Source organism: Glycine max, chromosome 9 (assembly GCF_000004515.6).
Source record: "Glycine max cultivar Williams 82 chromosome 9, Glycine_max_v4.0, whole genome shotgun sequence".
Taxonomy (NCBI): Eukaryota; Viridiplantae; Streptophyta; class Magnoliopsida; order Fabales; family Fabaceae; genus Glycine; species Glycine max.
The window spans coordinates 4772639-4794486 of NC_038245.2; the positions used below are offsets into that span (position 1 = coordinate 4772639).

At 34.8% G+C, this 21848-nt stretch overlaps 1 protein-coding gene across 1 annotated transcript; it reads left to right on the forward strand.

The window, feature by feature from the left end:
* Positions 1-7403: 7403 nt before the first annotated feature.
* Positions 7404-10749, forward strand: LOC102661472 (putative UPF0481 protein At3g02645). Its single transcript, XM_006586913.4, has 2 exons — positions 7404-9302; positions 10497-10749. The coding sequence occupies exons 1-2, from the start codon at positions 7753-7755 to the stop codon at positions 10540-10542; spliced, it is 1596 nt and encodes a 531-aa protein (XP_006586976.1). The 5' UTR covers positions 7404-7752; the 3' UTR covers positions 10543-10749.
* The last annotated feature ends 11099 nt before the right edge of the window (positions 10750-21848 follow it).

A 21848-nucleotide genomic window follows, 5' to 3' on the forward strand; every position in this document is an offset into this window, starting at 1 on the left:
CGTAATAACCGTTTGATCTGGGGCGCGGATACGGGTTCAGGCCCAATCTCAACGTCTGCATGTAACTCAATGTTACGGCCCAAATGACTGAACTTCGTAACGAAGGTGGTGTAATCAGTCGTAATTGGCCCAAATTGCTTCAACCATTCTATATCGAGGACGGCGTCGGCACCGCTGATCGGAAGTAAGTGAAATGTGATTTCGAAGGGATGACCTTGGAGAGAAAGCTGTGGGCATACTTGGCTGCAGTCGAGAACGGACCCATTTCCGACGAGGACGCGGAGGGGATGTGTGGGCTGTGTCGGGAGATGGAGGAACTGCGCGACCCTGGGTTGAAGGAAGTTGTGTGTACTTCCGCTGTCAATCAAGACGGTGAGGTGTGCTTGTTTGATGACGCCGTAAAGGCGGAAAGTATCTGAAGATGAGAGGCCCGATAGTGCGTGAAGGCTCACGTGTGGGTAGTCGGATTCGATTGGAGGATCAAGCTCGCCGGAGTTGGTAATCTCGCCTTCGGGTGGGGAGGTGGAATCGAGCTCGGGTTCTGGAGTAGAACTGTCTGCGATGAACAGTTGGATTTGCCCCTTGCAGCGGTGGCCGGAGCTCCATTTTTCGTCACAATTATAACAAAGACCTTTCTCTCGTCGGAAGGCCATTTCCTCCGGTGTTCTTTGCATGAATGGCGGCTTTGGTCTGGGTTTAGGCATTGCGAAGGAATTGGAATATGGTTAGGGGTTGTTGGTCTTGTGTTGGGCAGGCCTATGATCACGTAACTTGTCCTCTTGAAGCTTTGCAAGCGTCGTAGCCTGTGGAAGGGAGATAGGTTGCAGGGCCAAGACCTCGCGTCGGGTCTCCGGTGTGAGCCTTGAGATAAAGCAGCTTAGTAAGAAGGGAGGGGGAAGTCCAATAACACGGTTGGCTAACCTCTCAAAGTCCGTGAGGTATTCATTTACAGAGCCACACTGCGTGAGTTTAAACAAGGCTCCTTTTGGGTCTTCGTAGAATGAGGGGGCGAACCTTGACTTAAGAGCCTGCAGAAATCCGGTCCACGACGTAATGAAACCATTATTATGCATCCATTGATACCAACTTAGTGCAGCGCCATCGAGATAGAATGATGCTACTGTGATTCTTTCCTCCTCTGGCGTATGCTGGTAATCGAATAATTGCTGTATCTTGAAGATCCATCCTAACGGGTCTCGTCCGTCGAATCTTGGTATATCCAACTTTATGGGGCTGCGGTGAGAGGACGAAGTCGTGGGGGTTGGTTGAATGTGGTGGGTATCGCGTGAACGGAGGTGGTCGAGGATTGAGTCTACTTTTCCCGAGAGCTCCGTGTATTTGTCGGAAAGAGATGCTTGACTGTTGGTGAGTCGTGCAACCGCGTCTTCCAATCTGTCCGTCGTCGTCTTCCTAGTGGTGTGGTCAGCCATGGCAATGGCGGTGGGCAAGTCGGACCAATGTTAGGTGTGTGGTGAGGGGTAGAGACGAGAGAGAGAAAGTAAAGGGGAAATTCCTTCTTCGAGGGAAGGGCCTCCTAGACTGGGTAGAAGCTTGTAATATTGCATGCCTTTATTTGATATAACGCAGTCATATATATACTGCTTAGTGGTACATGCAGGTGGTTACAACTGCCCTAACGGACTTAACAACTTGTAACGATATTGCACATGTGCCTATTAGTAACCATTCGCACGTGCTGCATGTGCCTTTAGCTGACGTAATCGCGTAAGTGTTTGGGCCTGGTGATTGTCCTCGTGGGTCTATCCATGGAAGTTCCTGATATGGAGGTCCCTGGTTTTGCTGCTGGTTCTTCGTGAAGACTGTGACTGCTAACATTATGTAATTTAATTATAAATTACAATAAAAATATATTATTAAGTCTTTAAATAATATCCTTAAAACTTTCCTCAACACGTGTCTAATAATAAAACTAAAATAGGAATTCGAACTAGAAATTAAAACCTCCAAGCATATGCTAACGAAGGTAAAACGTCCCATGTTTGCTTGGCGGTATCGATGGGATCGAATCCATAGCATCATTAAATCATATATATATATATATATATATATATATATATATATATATATATATATATATATATATAGAAAGAATTTCATAACATATGATATTCAGATAAAGAAATTATTTCATTTTCGTCTTAAACTTTTGCACAAATCTAAGCTATGGTCGAATGAAAACAAAAAGGATCTAATTAAAAAAAAAAACTTTTGTTTTCTAAGAATTGGAGGATGGAAGTCGACTTGTCCTTTTCTCATTCTCCTAAAAAAATAGATTTTTATCATTTTTTATCCTCTTTTAAAATAACTATAAAAATTATATATATATATATATATATATATATATACACACACGCACATATTTATATCTATTAAAGAATAGGCAGTTAAAAAATCGAAAATAAACATTCTATATTATTTACAGGTTGCTTAAACAGGAGTAAAATGAGACTTTTGAAGAAAAAAAATATTTGGTGTAAAAACTGAAAAGAGAAAGAGGGAAAAAAAATACATGAGACGGGGTATATCACACGCGTAGCAGCCACGCGAATGAAAGTAGAGATGAAAATATTTTTTTTTAGTAATGGAAAAAGTAGTTTGAAAAAAAAATATAAATGATTTTTTATACTTTTTTTAAAAAAATTATATTTTTTGGAATACTTTTATAGATATCTATCTATAAAAAAGAGTAGGTTGGTGAAAAGTTCAAAATGAATAACCTACATTATTTTTTATTGCTTAAATAGAGGTAAAATGGAAATTTTGAAAAAATTACCATTGGATGTAAAAATTAAAAAGAGGAAGAGAACATGAGAAGAAATACATGAGACAGGATGTACCGTATACACATAGAGTGGTTATTTGGAAGCTTGTGGAGGTAAACTTTATACGACTCTGCTCTTCCTTGCTGGCCTGGGAATTTGTGGTGCTGTTCTGACACATTGGTGTTATTAGCTTTTGCTGTATTACTTGCTACTCTTATGGTTTTTCACTCCTGTTCTCCGGGGTACCGCTGGTACCTTCGCTTTTATTAATAAAATTTTCTTTGTTTGGCCGTCAAAAAAAAAGAAGAAAAAAACTCAGCTTTTATGAACCAGGGGACAAACTTCGGCTCCAATAATTGACACTTGAAAGTAAGAACTAATGAAACACAACTTGACAAATATGAAATAAGCACGTAATAGGCGTACAACAAATTTTGTTAAAGTAATGGGGGTTACATGGAAATCAAGGACCTAATATAAAAAGCAACAAATCCAAAACCATATGTTAAAAAGCTCTACAATTTGAAAAATATTATTATTGGAGTAACCACATGAGATGTAGTCTCATATTGGATAAAAATAAAAAAATTCAAGTACCATATACATGAGAAAAAGACTCATAAATCTGAGTCTTCAGGTCTTGAGTTAAAGTAATATGATATTAAATTAACTTATGTGATTATTCATGATCCAAGAATATAAATTTTGTTGGTATTTATTTTCCTCTGTTTAGTTGAAAATTAATATAAGTTATACTTTCCACATCTATAAAATGATTTTTTCTATAGCTTAAAATTAAATTTTGGATTAATTAATGTATTAAAATTTTCTCATCTTTTAGATAAATTATACAAGAGTTTCTACAAATTAATAAAAATACATAAACTAATTTTAGTTTATTGAAAAATTTATTTTATTTTTTTTAAAATTATTTTTGGATAAACTCTTGATTTTTCTAAAATTATTTTAAAAATAAAATAAAATAAAATGATTTTTGTCTATAACTTAAAATTAACTTATATGCATTAATTAATATATGAATTTTTTCTCATCTTTTAGATAAATTATACAAGAGTTTCTACAAATTAATAAAAATACATAAACTAATTTTAGTTTATTGAAAAATTTATTTTATTTTTTCTAAAAGTATTTTTGGATAAACCTAGTTTAACATACACTAAGAAAATGAGAGCCCCCCTCATTGTTAGCTGCTAATGAGTCTATGGTTACCAACATGCATTTATTTTACAACCCGTCCTTGTTTTTTGGGTGATGACCGTATTTGATTCCCACATTACGTATCAAACAGCGTCATTTTGTTGTTCTTTTTTTCTCCGTTGTCCAAGCCTTTCGGTAACTTTATAAGAAGTTTACATAAGTTTACTTGTTTTAATTTTGATAATTTATAATAAAATTTAATGGTCATATCATGTTTCTCTTATTTTTATCAGTGAAGTTTTTTTATTCTCACATAAAAAAAATCATTTCATTATAATATATTTAATACTTCTGATATAAGAAAAAAAAGAATTAATAAAAAAATAATGTAAGAGAATTTAAATTCATTCTTCAACAAACACAAAGTGGTCGAGTGATGACTTACAAAGTTGCAAACAAGTCTTCATCAGTTCAGTTGCCTAGGCGTTATTTTATAAATTTAACGAAATTCGATCTTTCCAACGTTGTTCTCCCACATGCAGAACGTTAATTACACAAATAATAGCGGGGAAGGACAATTTGGGAGGCTAAGCCGCTACGGGAAGAACACCAGGAAGACTTAGGTTTACTCTTATTTTTTTAAGATAAATAATTATTTTTGTTTCTGAACATATAAAATACTAATAAATTCATCTTAAAAAAATAAAAATTCAAATTTTAATTCTAAAAAATAACAACAAATATAGTTAATCATTAACTTTAATAGGATATTGTTAATGAAAGAGTCTACATAACACATTCAATGATAAATTTATTAGCGTTTTATATGTTTAGAGAAAAAAATAATTATTTATCTAAAATATAATTTAATCTTTATCTTTTTAATTTTTTTAACATTACAATAAATATTAAAAAAAACAAAAAAAATTAAAATAAATATAATATTAATTAATTAATAAATATTATCTAAATTTTCTAAGATGATTTTAGGGGATTAACTTAGTCCTTGGTTATGTAATCAATATCAATTATCTAAATTCGAAATATTTTTTTAATATATTTTAAGTCATATATAGGTGACTGATTCTGCCCCCACTCAACACAAAAAGTCATTATCTCCACTTCTATGCAGATGACGTACAGGATATATATATATAACACATTAATTGAAGCATAAATATACCAGGAAAGTGCCACCAGCCCCTCAACTAGTAGTATACGAAAAGCAAATTAATGCTACCAGCCAGCCACCAACGACAAATTTAATCAATGCAATTATAGTTCCACTCTATATGTTTGATGGCCGAAACCATCCCTATAAAAGCACGTGCTTAAGAACCTACCAATTCAAAATGTACCCGCAAAGAAACCAAAAAGCTGCATGCAAATTTATACCACCACTTAAAACATAGTACTCGGAATACAAGCCAATTAAATTCTCTACCCACTCCTCCAAACAACTGAACATGCAAGCAAAAATTACTCTCCTGTTCATACTACAGTGATTTCAAACAAATTCCCGGAAAACCACTGAAAGAGAGAGCACCAGAAACCCGTATTCATATTAGCCAACCATAAGATGTGTTTTAGGTCTTTTGATAAATTAAATAATATTGTGATTATTATTTTGTATAATTTTTTTTCTCATTGAATATCTAATAAATAATAATTATATTTTTTATTTTTAATATTTTTTTAATACCTGATAAATTAGTGAATTTTAAATTTTATATTTACTTTTAGATTTTTTTTCAAATAGTAAATGAAAAAAATATCCAAGAGCATACACAATTTAAGAATTTATTAAGAATAAAAAATATATTTTAACCGATTCAACAAATTTTAAGCATCTTTATCCCCACCTTTGAAGATTAAATCATTCCTAAGCAACCAGATTGACCAACCAATAGCTACCCCCAATACCATCCAACTTTTCCTTTGTTTCTTTGTGTATATCACTATATATACCTGACTGTGTTGGCAAAAATGAGGTATACATTAGCGGATAAGACAGACTCAGCCAAATCATGCATAACATTTCCTCTACACTTTGTAAGAGAATTCACATGTGAAAAAAGATATATATGCATGTCCAGAATTTTCTTTCTCCTGACCACAGAAACTACACATTACGTACGTCTTCCAAAAGACCACCTATGTTCCTTTTCTTGAGATTCTTTTTATTTAGTCTGTGTCATCTTTCATATAAATGCAATCACTTTTGATGGCGCAGGTATCTTCCAGGGCATCTTGAAAAAAACCAGCTTCTTTCATGCTGTGCCTGTTGTTGCAAAACCTTCTTCCATATGATGGCGAAGGAACTAACAACCTTAATTTTTCAATACCTAAACTCTACAATATCCTACGTAATATTAACATAAGAAGTCAAATTGACTCAACTTGTTTGTGTTCACATGGTATTTTTATTGTGATTCACATGGTAGTTTTATTGTGATCCCTACACATTGTCATCTATAATTTTATATTCTGCGGGTACACCGCATTTCTCTCTTCATTTTCACATTTTAATTTGCTTTTATTTCCTCTATTTTCTTTCACTTTACAAAGCACGGCTGCTTATATAGTTATAATGTAGATAAAATTAAAATTATGTAAATATTTTGTTAAAAAATATTTTAACACATAAATATGATAATATCATTTAATATTATCTTATAATGTTATATATATATATATATATATATATATATATATATATATATATAATATTTTATTATAATAATATATAACACATGCACGACGTAATAGTCTAAAACAAAAATAAATTGAAAAGGTAGGCGAAGAAAAATAATAATAATAATGTACGGTCTAAATTTGATTAAAACATATTTACTTAAATTAAAACTTATAAAAAAATTGAAAACATGTTAAATTAGTAGTACTATGTTATTTAAAAATAAAAAATTGTAGTTATAAAGTAACAACACTGGATGCAACATTATAATAGTGATTACTCTAAAAAAGGAGCAACGATTTTGCTCTAATGACGTCCTATATTTGGATCACCATTTCATTAATACTCCTCAAAATTACTTTTAATCCAAAAGAACATCCTTCTCCTAACGTACTTTTGCTCTCCCAAACGGTTATCCAAACAAAGTAGAAGCATTGATTAGGAAGCACCGATTAGTGGAACAAAACGTAATATTTTGTTCAGCTTATTTACAACATGTTATCCAATTTTAGTTTTCAGCATAGAAAACAGATATTGAGAATGAAAACAATTCTAAGCTGTTCTCATTTTTTGTTTGTTTTTAAAAGCAATAATAAAACAGTAGAAGTTTTGGAAACAGATTTTAAAAAGAAAAAACTTACCTAACTAGTTTGTTTATTTTTATTTTATTTTCATTTTAGAAAACAGAAAACTGTTTTAATTTAAAAACATTAAACAAGCACACCCTTATTCTTTTCACAATGCCATTTCCTTTCAAAATTCCTACTTTCTTTTTCTTACTTTCCCTCACCTTGTATCTCTTATTCTTTATTGCTTGTTTCACGGGCCAAAGGACCTTCCTTGATTTTCTTTCCAAGACGTTTCCGTTTGATTTTCTCTTTTCTTTTATTGTTTATGCATGCTATGGCCTTGTCTCTTTTCTTTTCACATTGAGTTTGTCATGCTCTCGGTTATTTATTGCAAGACAAAATTTCTTCTCACTTCTCAAGAATCTTATTTATCTAATTTAAAAGTGGACTTGAATTCCAAAACTTGACCCTCTGAAGGTGAAAAAGGATCAAGTCTTTCAGTTCAGACAACAAAACTAGCTAGTTCATTCTCTTATCCAACAATACAATGGCATGTGAAAAACTCATCAAATTTGCTTATCATAGGTTCAGCACAAGAAAATTCAATGGCACTACCAACAGAATGAGCTCAAATTGGAGAAATCGTATGAAGAAAGAGTTGGAAAGTGGAAAAATTGCAAAACAAGAAGAAAGTCAACACCACCAATCTCACCCTGTTTGCATATACAGGGTTCCATCAAACATGCGCCAGGTCGAACCGAAAGCCTACAGACCCAACAACATCTCAATCGGTCCTTGTCACTACGGAGCACCACAGTTAAAAAACATGGAAGATCTCAAGAAAAAGTTTTATCGCCGCCTCTTCCATCCGATGAACGATGAAAATGGCACCAAACTAGATGAGGCTTTTAAGTTCCTTGAGGAAAATGAAAACAAGGTACGAGGATGTTACATGGAGGACATCAAACTCAGCAGCGATGAGTTTCTACAAATGATGTTGGTGGATTCCTCTTTCGCGGTTCAGCTCTTGAGGAATCTATCCGCGTGTGAATTCGGACACATCCCTTGCCTTAGCAGCAAGTGGATGCTTCCCATGATTCGCCGCGAGATGATCATGCTTGAAAACCAGCTTCCAATATTTGTTTTGAGCAAGTTGTTCGATCTGACTAGTACTGATCCTTCTTCGCAACCATGTACGAGTCTCAAAACGCTCGCTCTTCGGTTCTTCTACCCTTTGTTACAAGTAGATCCAGAAAACTATCCTGAATGTGACAAAGCTGAGGAGTTAACAGAGCTTCACTTTCTCGATCTTCTTAGGTCGAGCATTAGGCCGAAACTCGAAGGACAAAAACCAAGAAGATCTCAACATCACATGATTCGCTCTGTAACGGAACTTGTTGAAGCTGGTGTGAAGATCAAAGCGGATGGGAGCAAACAATTGCTTGACATAACTTTTGGGAAAAAATACAGTTGTCTAATTAGGGAACTTACTATTCCTCCTTTGTACATCAATGATCACAGAGGGACTGTGTTTCGTAACATAGTCGCGTTCGAGAATTGTCACAAGGGTTGCGAACCGGATGTAACAACTTATTTGTTTTTCTTCAATGGACTAATTAACTCTGCTGATGATGTCTCTCTTCTTCACTACAAAGGGGTGCTTAACCATTCTCTTGGCAACGACAACACCGTGTCCGAGTTGATCAACAACATTACCAAAGAAATTGTTCTCAGCAAAAGTGAGTCGTACTTGTACAAAGTGGTGAATGAAGCGAATTCGTACTATGGGTCCTGCTATGCGAGAATAAGAGCTTCTATAGTTCATCATTATTTAACTAGCTGGGTGGTGGGGGTTTCAACATTTTTTGCTGTGTTGGTGCTTTGCTTGACTATCATGCAGACCGTTTGTGGATTTGCAGATGCCTTGAAGGACTTGGAAAACAAAAGGTTTTTGTCTCTCCTTTACGATGCAGTTTGTTTCCCAGTTCGCGGTATTCCTACTACTGTCCATAAAAGAAGTGAAAGCGGTATTCCTACTCCTGTCCATAAAAGAAGTGAAAATAGTACATCTCAAGATGCTGCAACAAAATTTGAAAGGTAGATCCTGTTAGCAATTTTGAATGTATAATTGAATGAGTTAGGATTATTATATTATTAGTCAAAATATTAAATTAATCTAATCAATATAAAATTATGACTAAGGACATATATATCATGAAAGTAGATACCATTAGTGATATTATAATTTGATGAGGGGTTAAATTATAATTATTAAATTTGGGGTAACTGATTACAGTTATCAATACAAGAGGTTATTTTCCCGTTTGTAAGGGTTCTCTACAAAGATCATAAAATCAATCTTAATCCTCATCAACCTTTCATCATTCCACTATGACTAATCTAATACACTTTCACATTTAGTTTTCATCATGATTTTGAGTATGAGAACACAATGGAGTTTTATTTATGTATATGGAGTAATTTCTCTCTACATGGGTAGAAATCATGTGGTTAGGATTGATGATTGGCTGTTAGAATCAAATTAGATTGATTCATTGAATCTCAACATTTGGTATCAGAGCCACCCATACTTGATTCATGTATGATTTTGAAAATTTTATCTATACAGGCGGCTGACATATTCTAAATTTTAAATGAAGTTAGATATTTTACATATTATTTCTTGATCTTACCGTAAATGCACAACTCATTTAAAGGTTACAGTGCATCATTAATATATACACGTAATTTTGTGTTCGTTCTTACTTTTAGAGGCCAATGCAATATATCAAAATAATAATCACGGGCTTCTAAAATTTAAAATAAATAAATAAAGTTAAAATAATTTACTCTAGAAATGTTTTAATTTTGGATTTGGTTCATCAATGTTCAAAATTTGGCTATGGTATATCATTATAATTGCTTAGAATTTAAATGAGCTAATTGAATCAAGATATCACTAAAGTGACCTACCTTGTGGAGATTGTTCATGAGAAATGTTAGCGTGTGTGATTATTTATATGAATGATGATTGGCCCAAAGAAAAGTTATCATCTAACTAAGTTACATACACACCTATGATGTTAAACATATGATAATTATGAGGTTTTGCATGTGAATGATAAATCACATCAAAAAATGGGTTTGTTATTTGATATGCTTTTATTATCAATGTTTGAACATCAAAAGACTTGATATTAATGGTGCACTAGAAATCTTGAGATGAGATATACCTATTTAAATGCACTGAAGACTATGAGCTTATTGTATTATTTGTTTTGATCTTTTCAGTTGTTACTTCTATATCTACTTATCTGAATTCAGTTTCAGTTCTTAATGGTTCAAATTTTAAGGACTGGAAAGAGAACATGCAAATTGTTCTTGGTTGCATGGATCTATGTTGGAGATGGTAAATCAATGGAGGTGGAAGCTATATGGAATTTTAGATTATTATTATGTACTGATTTTTTTATTTGGATTTAAAAGACACTTTTGTTGTACTGTCATTTAGACAGAATTTAGTTTCAGTTTCTTATTTGGAAAGATTGGGTTATTTGTGTTCATTTGGAAACAATGTGTTTAGGTTGTCTTTTAATTCAGATATTATTGGAATGGTTCACTCTTGGTGAATCCTTTAATGCAGAATTGCGTGATACTAAGCGTAGAATTGATAATACAAACTCAGGAGCACTATGGCACAAGCGCTTAGGTCACATTTCTAAGAACAGAATTGAATGACTTGTGTCAAACGAAAGCTTGGATTCCATTGATTTCACAAGCTTTGATGTTTGTGTTGAATGCATTAAGGATAAACAGACCAAAAGCAAGAAATTAGGTGCATATAGAGCTACAAACATCTTGGAATTGATACATACGGACATTTGTGGGCCATTTCATACACCTTCATGGAATGATCAACAATATTTTATATCATTCATAGGCGATTACTCCAGATTTGCATGCCTGTTTCTTATACATGAAAAGCCACAACCTCTAGATGTGTTCAAAACATTTAAAGTTGAAGTTGAAAATCAACTCAACAAAAGAATCAAGAGTGTCAGATCTAACCGTGGTGGTGAATACTATGGCAGATATGACAATTCAGGTGAACAACGTCTAGAGCCTTTTGCCAGGTACCTAGAGGAATGGGGAATCGTCCTACAGTACACCATGTCGGGGTTACCTAGCATGAATGGTGAGCTGAAAGACGTAACAAAAATCTTAAGGATATGGTAAGAAACATGATTTGTCATTCTAACTTATGAGAGTCACTATGGGGAGAGGCATTAAAGGCTACAACTTACATTCTAAGTAGAGTGCCAACCAAGGCAATTGCCAAAATACTGATAACTGCTAAATAATTGTATTTTGATAATAGAAAATAAGGCAAAATTGTCTTTAAAAATAATTATTTAGCAGTTATTTGCGCTTAAATATTAAAGAATTGATGTTTTGTTGAATTTTGGCTACAGATATAAAAACTGGAGGTGTAACAAGCAAAAAGGCCAGAAAAATTGAAGAAAAGAAGAAACTCTGAAGCAGGCCCAATCCAATACGCACGCTGAGCGCGCATCATGTGCTAAGCCTATGATCCAACAGAAGTGCGCGCTAAGCTTGCAACACGCGCGCTAAGCCCGCGATCTAACAGAAGCACGCGCTAAGCCTGCAACATGCGCGCTAAGCGCGCGATCTACACGCGCTGAGCGAGGGGGTGTCGCGCTGAGCTCGCCTACGAAGGCCTAAAGCCCACTTCAACAGCTATAAATAGAGAGCCAGTCCAAGGGACAGAAACACCACGACAGAACCCCCTCTCCTAGGGGTTTCACTTACTCCCTTTCTTTCTTTCACCCCCTTCTCATTGTAAAGCCCTCAATGGCCATGAGTGGCTAAACCCTTAGTTAGGGTCTGGCAGGCCTAGAAGCCAATGTGATGTATGATGTACTCTTCATTATTTATCAATGCAATACCAGGTTTTTCTTTCCTATTTTCTTTTCTGTTTTTACCTTGCATACTCATCTTTATATTCTGTTAGGGGTTAGATGCTTGGGAGAGGGTAACTTCTAAATAAGATTTAAAGAAGATATGCATGCATTAGTTTTAGGGGTTAGACGCTCGGGAGAGGATAACTTCTAATAGAACAAGAAAAGATATCATAATAAAATCATTGCTAGGCATAGAGTGATTGCATTATGCCAATGCGTCAAAGCAAACATCTAGAATTATAACTTCATGCATTTTATCTATTTAGTCTTTGCAAAGGCATTTGGGGGATAGATAGATAAAATAGGCTTGTCATCGTGAGGCATCAGGCAAGTAAATGAATAGATGTGGGTGGGATAAAATCACCTGAATTGGTAAAGAAAATATCATAAACTCATACATCCTAGGCAGATTAGGTAAGTCAGTTCCCAACATTATCTTTTCTTGAATTTATCTTTTTTATCTAAATCTTTTATCTTTCACTTTTCTAATCTTCTACCTTTTTCTTTATCTTTTAATTTTGTTTTTAATTCTTTTATCTTTTCCTTTATCTTCTAATTTTATCTTTTCTTATCTTCTATCTTTTTCTATTTTTTTATTTTAAATTTATTATCTCTTGCTTGTAAATTGGGTTTGCATTAGTCTAAGTACAAACAAAGTCCCGGTGGATTCGACACTCGGACTTCCGAGAACTTTACTACTTGTGATGATTTGGTACACTTGCCAATGAGTTAACAAATACCTTATAAGTTTTGGGTTGGGCGAAAGCTTAGTCTGAAACATTTCCATGTATGGGGACGTCCATCTAAGGCCAGGCTTTATAAGCCAAATGAAAATAAATTAAACTCCCGTACAGTGAGCAACTACTTTATTGGTTATTTTGAAAGATCCAAGGGCTATAACTTTTATGATCCCAAATTAAAAACAAATTTTGAGATATGAAATGCCACATTCTTTGAGGATATTGAGTTTGGGGGAAAGAATAAAATTAGAGACTTTGTCTTAGAGGAAGAATCAGTAACAATTCCAGAACCGATTCATATAGTTGCTTTTGATAAAGCAAATTCGGAACCTCTACGGGATATTTTTTATTGAATCTCCCACTTAAGATAATTTTGTTGTTCATGAAGAACAAACTCAAGATCCTCAAGAACCTATGCTTCATGAGCCAGTACCTTTGTGGAGATCTACAAGAGAAATAAGAAGTGCTATTTCAGATGATTATGTGGTATTTCTCTAGGAACATGAAGACAATCATGGCTCTTGTTGCACATTATGATTTGGAGCTTCATCAAATGGATGTCAAGACGACATTTCTCAATGACAACATTGATGAGACAATTTATATGGTGCAACCAGAAAACTTTGTGTCAGGAGACCCAAAAAATATGGTTTGCAAACTGACAAAATCCATTTATAGGCTAAAATAGGGATCTCATCAATGGTACCATAAATTTCATCAAGTAATTCTCTCATTTGGTTTCGAGATGAATCTTGTTGATGATTGTGTGTATTACAAATTCAGTGCAAACAAATATATTTTTCAGGTCTTATATGTTGATGACATACTGTTTGCCACTAATGATATAGGTATGTTGCATGAAACCAAGAGATTTCTATCAAGAAACTTTGAAATGAAAGATCTTGGTGATGCCTTCTTTGTATTAGGAATTTAGATAAACCGAGATCAATCTCAGGGTATTCTAGGATTATCACAAAGGAGTTATATTGAAAAGGTACTTAAAAGGTTTGACATGCTGGAATGTAAATCCGTGGATACTCCAGTTGCTAAGGGAGACAAGTTCAGTCTCAAACAATGCCCAAAAGGAAATTTGGAAATTCAGGAAATGTAGAAGATTCCATATGCATCAGTTGTAGGGAGTTTGATGTATGTCCAATTATGTACGCGTCCGGATATAACATACATAGTTGGGTATTAGGCAGATATTTAAGTAATATAGGAATGGGTCATTGGAAAACAGCCAAAATAGTTATGAGGTATTTGAAGAAAACAAAGTATTATATGCTCACATATAAGAGGTCAGATCAGTTGGAGATCACTGGGTATTCTGTTGAGCCAAAAGTAATAATGATTTGTTTGAATAAATCCCTGAGCCTAATTTTGATATCCTTGACCTTGTTTTAGGGTTCTAAGAGACTATAAGGGTTTCAAGTTATGATAAGTCCTTAATTTGGGGGATTGCTAAGGGAATTTGCCTATATATAAAAAAAGCAGCACACAATAGGGCACCCTCAGAAGCTTGTAAGTCCAAAGTATTATTATAAAAAAAAAAGAAAAAAAAGATTGCAAATAAGGGCAAAAAAAAGTGCCATAAGTGCTAAAGTTAAAAAAAAAACTTTGAAATAAGGGCAGAAAAAGAGAGGTGTCAGAAGTGCCAAGAAGAAAAGTGTTGTTAGAGGAATAAAGGCTGAAAAATAAATACGCCTAGGCAGAAAATAAGTGAAAGTTTTTTCTAAGGATGCATGCTCTCTTATAATCCTAAGTTTTTGAAATCCGAGAAAAACCATGATTTCTTGTTTAGCCAGGCCCCGTTACAAGTCAATAAAAGTCCTTAGTGATCCACCAAGTGTAAGTAAGAATAACTTTAACTGAGATGAAGTGCAAATTTGGGAATCTTAATTGCAGGTCGTAGAATTTCAAACACTCACCCAGACACTTGTGCGCAGAGAGAAACACTAACCTTGTGAGGAAAGTGAGGCAAGCCAACTTGATTAATTTCCGATACTAACTATTTTCATTTCGATGTTGTTTGTGTTTCCATTGCGAGATTATGGCAAATGCAGAAAGGACCAGTTGAAAGAATTTGAAAAAAATTGCAGCTATTGAAAGTACTGGAGCATTCAGAGTCTACTCTCATTTTTGTTTTTGCTTGAGGACTAGCAAAGTTTTAATTTGCGGGATTTTGATAAATGCTAAATATGAGTTATTTTAATAATAAAAATATATTGAAAATATCTTTAAAAATATTAATTTAGCAGTTATCTTTGGCTTAAATATTAAGATTTGATATTTTTCTTATTTATGGCTTGCATATATGAAAAGGAGAGATTAAAGGACAAAAAGATCCAGAAAATATCCAAAATATCAAGAAATCTCAAGAAAATATGATTACAAGCAAAACAAATCCAAAAGATATAAAAAATATCCAAAAAGAAAGATTTCTAGCATGCATCAGGCTCAAGTCCACTCCAACAATTATAAAAAGAGAGTCAAGCCAAGGAGGAGAGAACAACCACAGAGCAGGCCTAAAAGCCAAGCGATGTATGATGTACTCATTATTTATCAATGTAAAGGTGTTTTCTATTCTATTATCTTTTCTGCTTTTTTATCTTGCATTATTCATCTTTACATTCTGGTAGAGGTTAGACGCTCGAGAGAGGGTAACTTCTAAACAAGATTTAAAGAAGGTATGCATGCATTGGTTTTAGGGGTTAGACGCTCGGAAGAGGGTAACTTCTAATAGAACAAAAAGAAAGGATTTCATAAGAAAATCATTGCTAGGAATAGAATGATAATTTTATGCTCATGCATTCTTGCAAACATCTAGAATTCATACTTCATGCATTTTATTTGTTGAGTCTTTTCAAAGGAATTTGGAAGATAGATAAATAAAATAGGCTTGTCATCGTGAGGAATCAGGGGTAAGTAATTGAACAAATGTGGGTAGAACAAAGTCACCTAAATCGACAAAGAAAAATCATAAAATCATACATCCTTGGCAAACCAGGCCAGGTCCCAACCTTATCATATTCTGATTTTATTTCTTTTATCTTCTATTTTTATCTTTTACTTTTCTTATCTTATCTTTTATCTTTATCATATCTTAATTTAAATATTTTATCTCCTTTATCTTCTATTTTTATCTTTAAATCTTTTATCCTTTCTTTTACATCTTTATCTTATCTCCTATATTTTCTTATCTTTATTTTAAATTATTTATCTATTGCTTTTAAATTGTGTTTGCATTAATCTAAGTACAAACAAAGTCCCTGTGGATTTGACACTCAGACTTCCGAGTACTTTACTACTTGTGACAATTTGGTACACTTGCCAACGAGTTAACAAATGCAAGGGATAAATTCATCACAGGTTGGCTTTTTGGCTGAGTGGCTAAAATAAAAAGAAACATGGCCTTGATCATATCCACCTTATGTAAATAATCTAACAGTCTAAGAATGATGCAAAATTAGGAATTTAAAAACAGACGTTCTCTCATAATTAAGTTCACACAGCTCACCGGGACAAGATAAAGTTATCGGCTTACTAGACCATGATCTCTTTCCATCAAGCTAACCTTTTCTCTCTTTGTGATTCATGTTCCATTGTTTGACTGACTCTTGCTTCTAAGAAACCAGTATTTTCACAATTGTCATGCATCATTTCAAGTGTTGAATCCTTCATAAAAAGCCTAAATAGTGACTTCACAAATATCATGCAATCTTTATTCAATGACTAAATTTAAACTACTGGAATTAAATTGCTAAAATTAAAATGCACAAAATCAAAATAAAGAATGGAAATAACACATAATGCAATTAACTAAAAGAAAGATAGGGTAAGAAATCCTGGGTTGCCTCCCAGTAAGCGCTTCTTTAACGTCATTAGATTGACGAATCAAATGCCTTCAAGGTGGCATGAAGGTCACATAGAACACATCTTCCTTGCATTTTCGCCTCTTAGCTAGAGACGCCATGAAAATCGTGTATTCTAGAAGCACCTTCCACATTATTGCAAAAGAAGTGGTGGCAATCAAGGAAAGAATGACATTTAAGGCTTTCTCATGTTCTCCATGTCTTTCTTCCTTGACAATAAGTTGATGAGGAGGGGTATTGACTTGGAGAATGCTTTCTTGTTGAATTTCTACTTGTGAGTACTTCTCTCATTGTTGTGCTTTCTCTTCATTTCTTTCTCTTTCTTCCTTCTTTTCTCTTTTTTCTTCTTTCTTCTCTTCTTCTTTTCTCTCTTCATCTTTGTCTGTCCTTCCTTCCTTAGGCTGGTTTTTTTCTGCTTCTGCCTCTCCTTGTGCTCTCTTCTGGCTTCTGGTCAACACGACCTTGCACTCTTCCTTGGGTTTTTTTCCGTGTTGGCTCCAAAGCTACTAGAGGGTCTTTCAGCCATCTTTTTGGCCAATTGTCCTACCTGCATTTCCAAGTTTTTGATCGAGGCGTCTGTGCTGCAGTAATTTGACATTGAAAATTGTATGAATTGGTTCAATGTCTCCTCGAGCTTGTTGGTTTTCTCGTGAATATCCACCCCTTGGTTGAGATTCTGGGCAGGCTGACTTTGTTGCTCCTTGTTGTATTGATTCCTTGGGTGATTCCTCCAGCTTGAGCCTTGTTGTATTGTTCAAATTATTTAGTTGAATGTTGAATCAGGTGATAGTTATATTTTGAATTAAGAGAGACGAAGATCAATGGGCATATTACAGTGCGATGTTCGAAGAAGTTGATATGGATTTTCAAGATGAAGAAGATTGTGGTGTGAATGAAGCACATGTTGATTGTTTAGATGCTTTTAATACTTCTCAGGTAATCATGTCGATCAGTTTTAATTGTTTGGTGTAATGTATGATTTGTGTAAAAATTAATATGTCGTGGTTGTGTCCTAGGTCTTTGCAACTCGAGAAGATGTTTTGAAGTGGGCTCGAACAGTTGCCCATGAAAATGGTTTTGTTGTAGTAATTATGAGGTCTGATACATATACTGGTAGCAGAGGAAGAACTTCATTTGTGTTAATTGGGTGTTAAAGGAGCGGTAAGTACAAGTGTAGGAAGGAAGAATTTGTTAGAAGAGACACATACACTAGAAAATATGGTTGTCCCTTTAAGATTCGTGGAAAACCAGTGCATGGAGGTGAAGGTTGGGCGGTGAAGCTGATATGTGGGATTCAATACCATGAATTGGCGAAGACCTTAGTTGGACATCCATATGCTGGGAGATTGACAGATGATGAGAAGAATATCGTTGCTGATATGACAAAGTCGAATGTGAAACCAAGAAACATCCTGCTAACGTTGAAGAAGTACAACAGCAGCAGTTGCACCACAATCAAACAAATCTACAATGCAAGAAGTGCATATCGTTCTTCAATAAGAGGAGATGACACTGAAATGCAACACCTAATGAGGCTCCTTGAACGTGATCAATACATTCATTGGCATAGATTGAAGGATGAAGATGTGGTGCGTGATTTGTTTTGGTGTCACCCAGATGCAGTTAAGTTATGTAACGCATGTCATCTTGTTTTTTTGATAGACAATACCTACAAAACAAATAGGTACAGGCTCCCATTGCTTGACATTGTGGGGGTGACACCAACTAGGATGACTTTCTCTGCTGGGTTTGCATATCTGGAGGGTGAGCACGTGAACAATCTTGTATGGGCATTGGAACAGTTTTGAGGCCTTTTTTTAAGAAACGATCACCTTCCTGTTGTTATTGTCACAGACAGAGACCTAACCTTGATGAATGCTGTGAAAGTTGTGTTTTCGGAGTGTACGAATTGTTGTGCAGGTTTCACATAGACAAGAATGTGAAGGCAAAGTGCAAATCGCTAATTGGTCAGAAGAATGTCTGGGACTACGTAATGGATAGCTGGGGTAACCTGGTAGATTGTCCTTCGGAACAGGAGTTCCCTGAGCACCTTCAAAGGTTTCAAGTAGCGTGTTCCCCATGGCCAATGTTCGTTGACTACGTATGTGAGACATGGATTGTCCCACACAAGGAGAAATTTATCTTGGCCTGGACGAATAAGGTGATGCACCTAGGCAACACAACAACAAATAGGTATTTAAATGTTTTATTATTTTAGTCAAGTTTCTTTTAATGATTGTTTGGAACATTATTGTTATTAATTTGTCTTATCTGTTATGTGTTTTAAATGTAGGGTTGAATCTGCTGGTTTGCATATCTGGAGGGTGAGCACGTGAACAATCTTGTATGGGCATTGTGGGGGTGACACCAACTAGGATGACTTTCTCTGCTGGGTTTGCATATCTGGAGGGTGAGCACGTGAACAATCTTGTATGGGCATTGGAACAGTTTTGAGGCCTTTTTTTAAGAAACGATCACCTTCCTGTTGTTATTGTCACAGACAGAGACCTAACCTTGATGAATGCTGTGAAAGTTGTGTTTTCGGAGTGTACGAATTGTTGTGCAGGTTTCACATAGACAAGAATGTGAAGGCAAAGTGCAAATCGCTAATTGGTCAGAAGAATGTCTGGGACTACGTAATGGATAGCTGGGGTAACCTGGTAGATTGTCCTTTGGAACAGGAGTTCCCTGAGCACCTTCAAAGGTTTCAAGTAGTGTGTTCCCCATGGCCAATGTTCGTTGACTACGTATGTGAGACATGGATTGTCCCACACAAGGAGAAATTTATCTTGGCCTGGACGAATAAGGTGATGCACCTAGGCAACACAACAACAAATAGGTATTTAAATGTTTTATTATTTTAGTCAAGTTTCTTTTAATGATTGTTTGGAACATTATTGTTATTAATTTGTCTTATCTGTTATGTGTTTTAAATGTAGGGTTGAATCTGCTCATTGGTCTTTGAAAATGGTATTACAGAATAGCGTTGGAGACCTCTGTAGTGTTTGGGATGCAATGAACAAGATGATGACACTATAGCACACTGAAATTAAAGCATCATTCGAAACAAGTACGCATGTCGTTGGTCATGTTTTTAAGAAAACCTTATACAAGAGGCTTTTGGGAATGGTGTCAAGGTACGCTTTAAATGAAATTTTGGTTGAGTTTGAGCACGTATGTCATTTGAAAGACAATCTGTCTTCATGTGGGTGTGTCTTGAGAACCACGCTAGGTCTTCCTTGTGCATGCGAGCTACAAAGGTATGATGGTGGCAGCATCCCACTGGATGCAGTCCATATGTACTGGAGGAGACTTAATTTTTCAGACCAAGGGCTATGTGAGGCCGAAGTGAGCATCAAGGAAGAGATTGATAGAATACATAAAAGATTCGAGGAACTTGATGTTTGCGGGAAATTTACTTTCAAGAGTAAACTCCGAGAATTCGCGTTTCCCGATGAGACCTCTATGTGCCCTCCTCCAACAAAGGTTAAGACGAAAGGTGCCCCAAAAAAGGTAATGAAAATAAGCGAAAGATCGACAAAGTGTGATCCATCTTATTGGGAGTATGTTGATGTTTATCATTCGGTTCAAAACATCAACACCTCAGTCAGACCCAGTGCATCATCTTTTGAACCACCGAAGCCAACAAGGATGATCCCCATATTGGATCAATTTCCGCCATTTATGCATGGTTTCATTGAGGATGTTGTTGATGTGAAAGCGGATGACAATTATGGATATCGGTCAGTTTCTGCTTTGTTAGGTATGGGAGAAGAGTGTTGGGCCATGATGCGTAACGAATTGATTAAAGAACTTGGCAAATGGTCGCAAGACTACATAAAGATCTTTGGTGGCACTGAGAGATATGAACAACTGAGGTTGTCCCTACACGTGGATGGGTTATCCAAGGTATGTGTTTTATGCTTTTTATTTATATAAATAATGTTTACATGAGTGACACGTGTATTTTTTTTGTGATTTAGGTTAGTATGGACAAATGGATGGATATAACGGATATGAAATATGTAATTGCGTCAAGATATAATGTAATCCTTGTATCGTTGTCACGACAATAGAGCTTCACATTTTTTCCTCTCAGAAGTTGACCACCGGCCGATTCTGCTGCGCACCGCATGATATGAGTCGTTCATGTGTTTGACAGTCATTTTGTTCAGGTCCATTGAAAATTCGTTTACTCAAATAATTTCAATTATTGAATGAGTTGGTTTGTTTGTTTAAGTTATTATTGTAATTTCACTTACAACAAGTTTATCTGAAAGATCGTTGTCCCTTATCGCCTATGGCGTTGTTGTGGTCAAGCAATGCGTATCCGGAGGCAAAACAATGGCCAACTACATATGTAGGTAGAATGCAGCAATACTTAAGCCTAATGACAATTAATACAATGCATGTAGACCTAAGCGGACACTGAACTTGTAATATTTATGTATCTATATTTACATTGGATTTATGTTCATGTAATTAATTAATTGTTCCGTGAACAAGTGTTAGTGTGTCAAATTGTTATATTTGTGTTGAACTAAATGCTAGTTATATATTTCTAATAGGCCGAAAACCAACTTTTTTTTTGGTGCCTCGGTTTGAGGTGCGATTCGATGGAACAGGGCGCTGCTTTTATTTTTTTTGGATTTCTTGACATACAAACATGCCAAATAGCGGCCCTGGACAGTCTCAAGTGGCTCCCACATAATTTTGAAAAAAGCCCGAACAGGGGTACTTAGGCATGTTTCTAAAAGGTCCAAAACCAATTTTTTTTATTCTTTACTGTACGTATATATATGGTTAAAATATATAATTTCAGAATAGTTATAAATTTTAACATTTAAATTACAAATTAAATTTTAATAACAAAGCAAATTTGACCAAGATTTGGATAAATTAATTTTACCTCACTTTCAAAATGGTTTTTCATCAATTTTTTTTCTAAAAAAACCAGATGTACTGAAAACAAAAAAATAGACATGTTTTGATTATTTTTTTAAAGTTTCTTAGTGACCATAACATTGTATTACTTTAACATATTTTTTC

Excerpts from the sequence above, each read along its gene's own strand:
- LOC102661472 (XM_006586913.4), top strand. The coding sequence starts at position 7,753 with ATGGCATGTGAAAAACTCATCAAATTTGCTTATCATAGGTTCAGCACA. Across the intron at positions 9,303-10,496 it reads GCTGCAACAAAATTTGAAAG|TTGTTACTTCTATATCTACT; the intron begins GTAGATCCTGTT and ends TGATCTTTTCAG.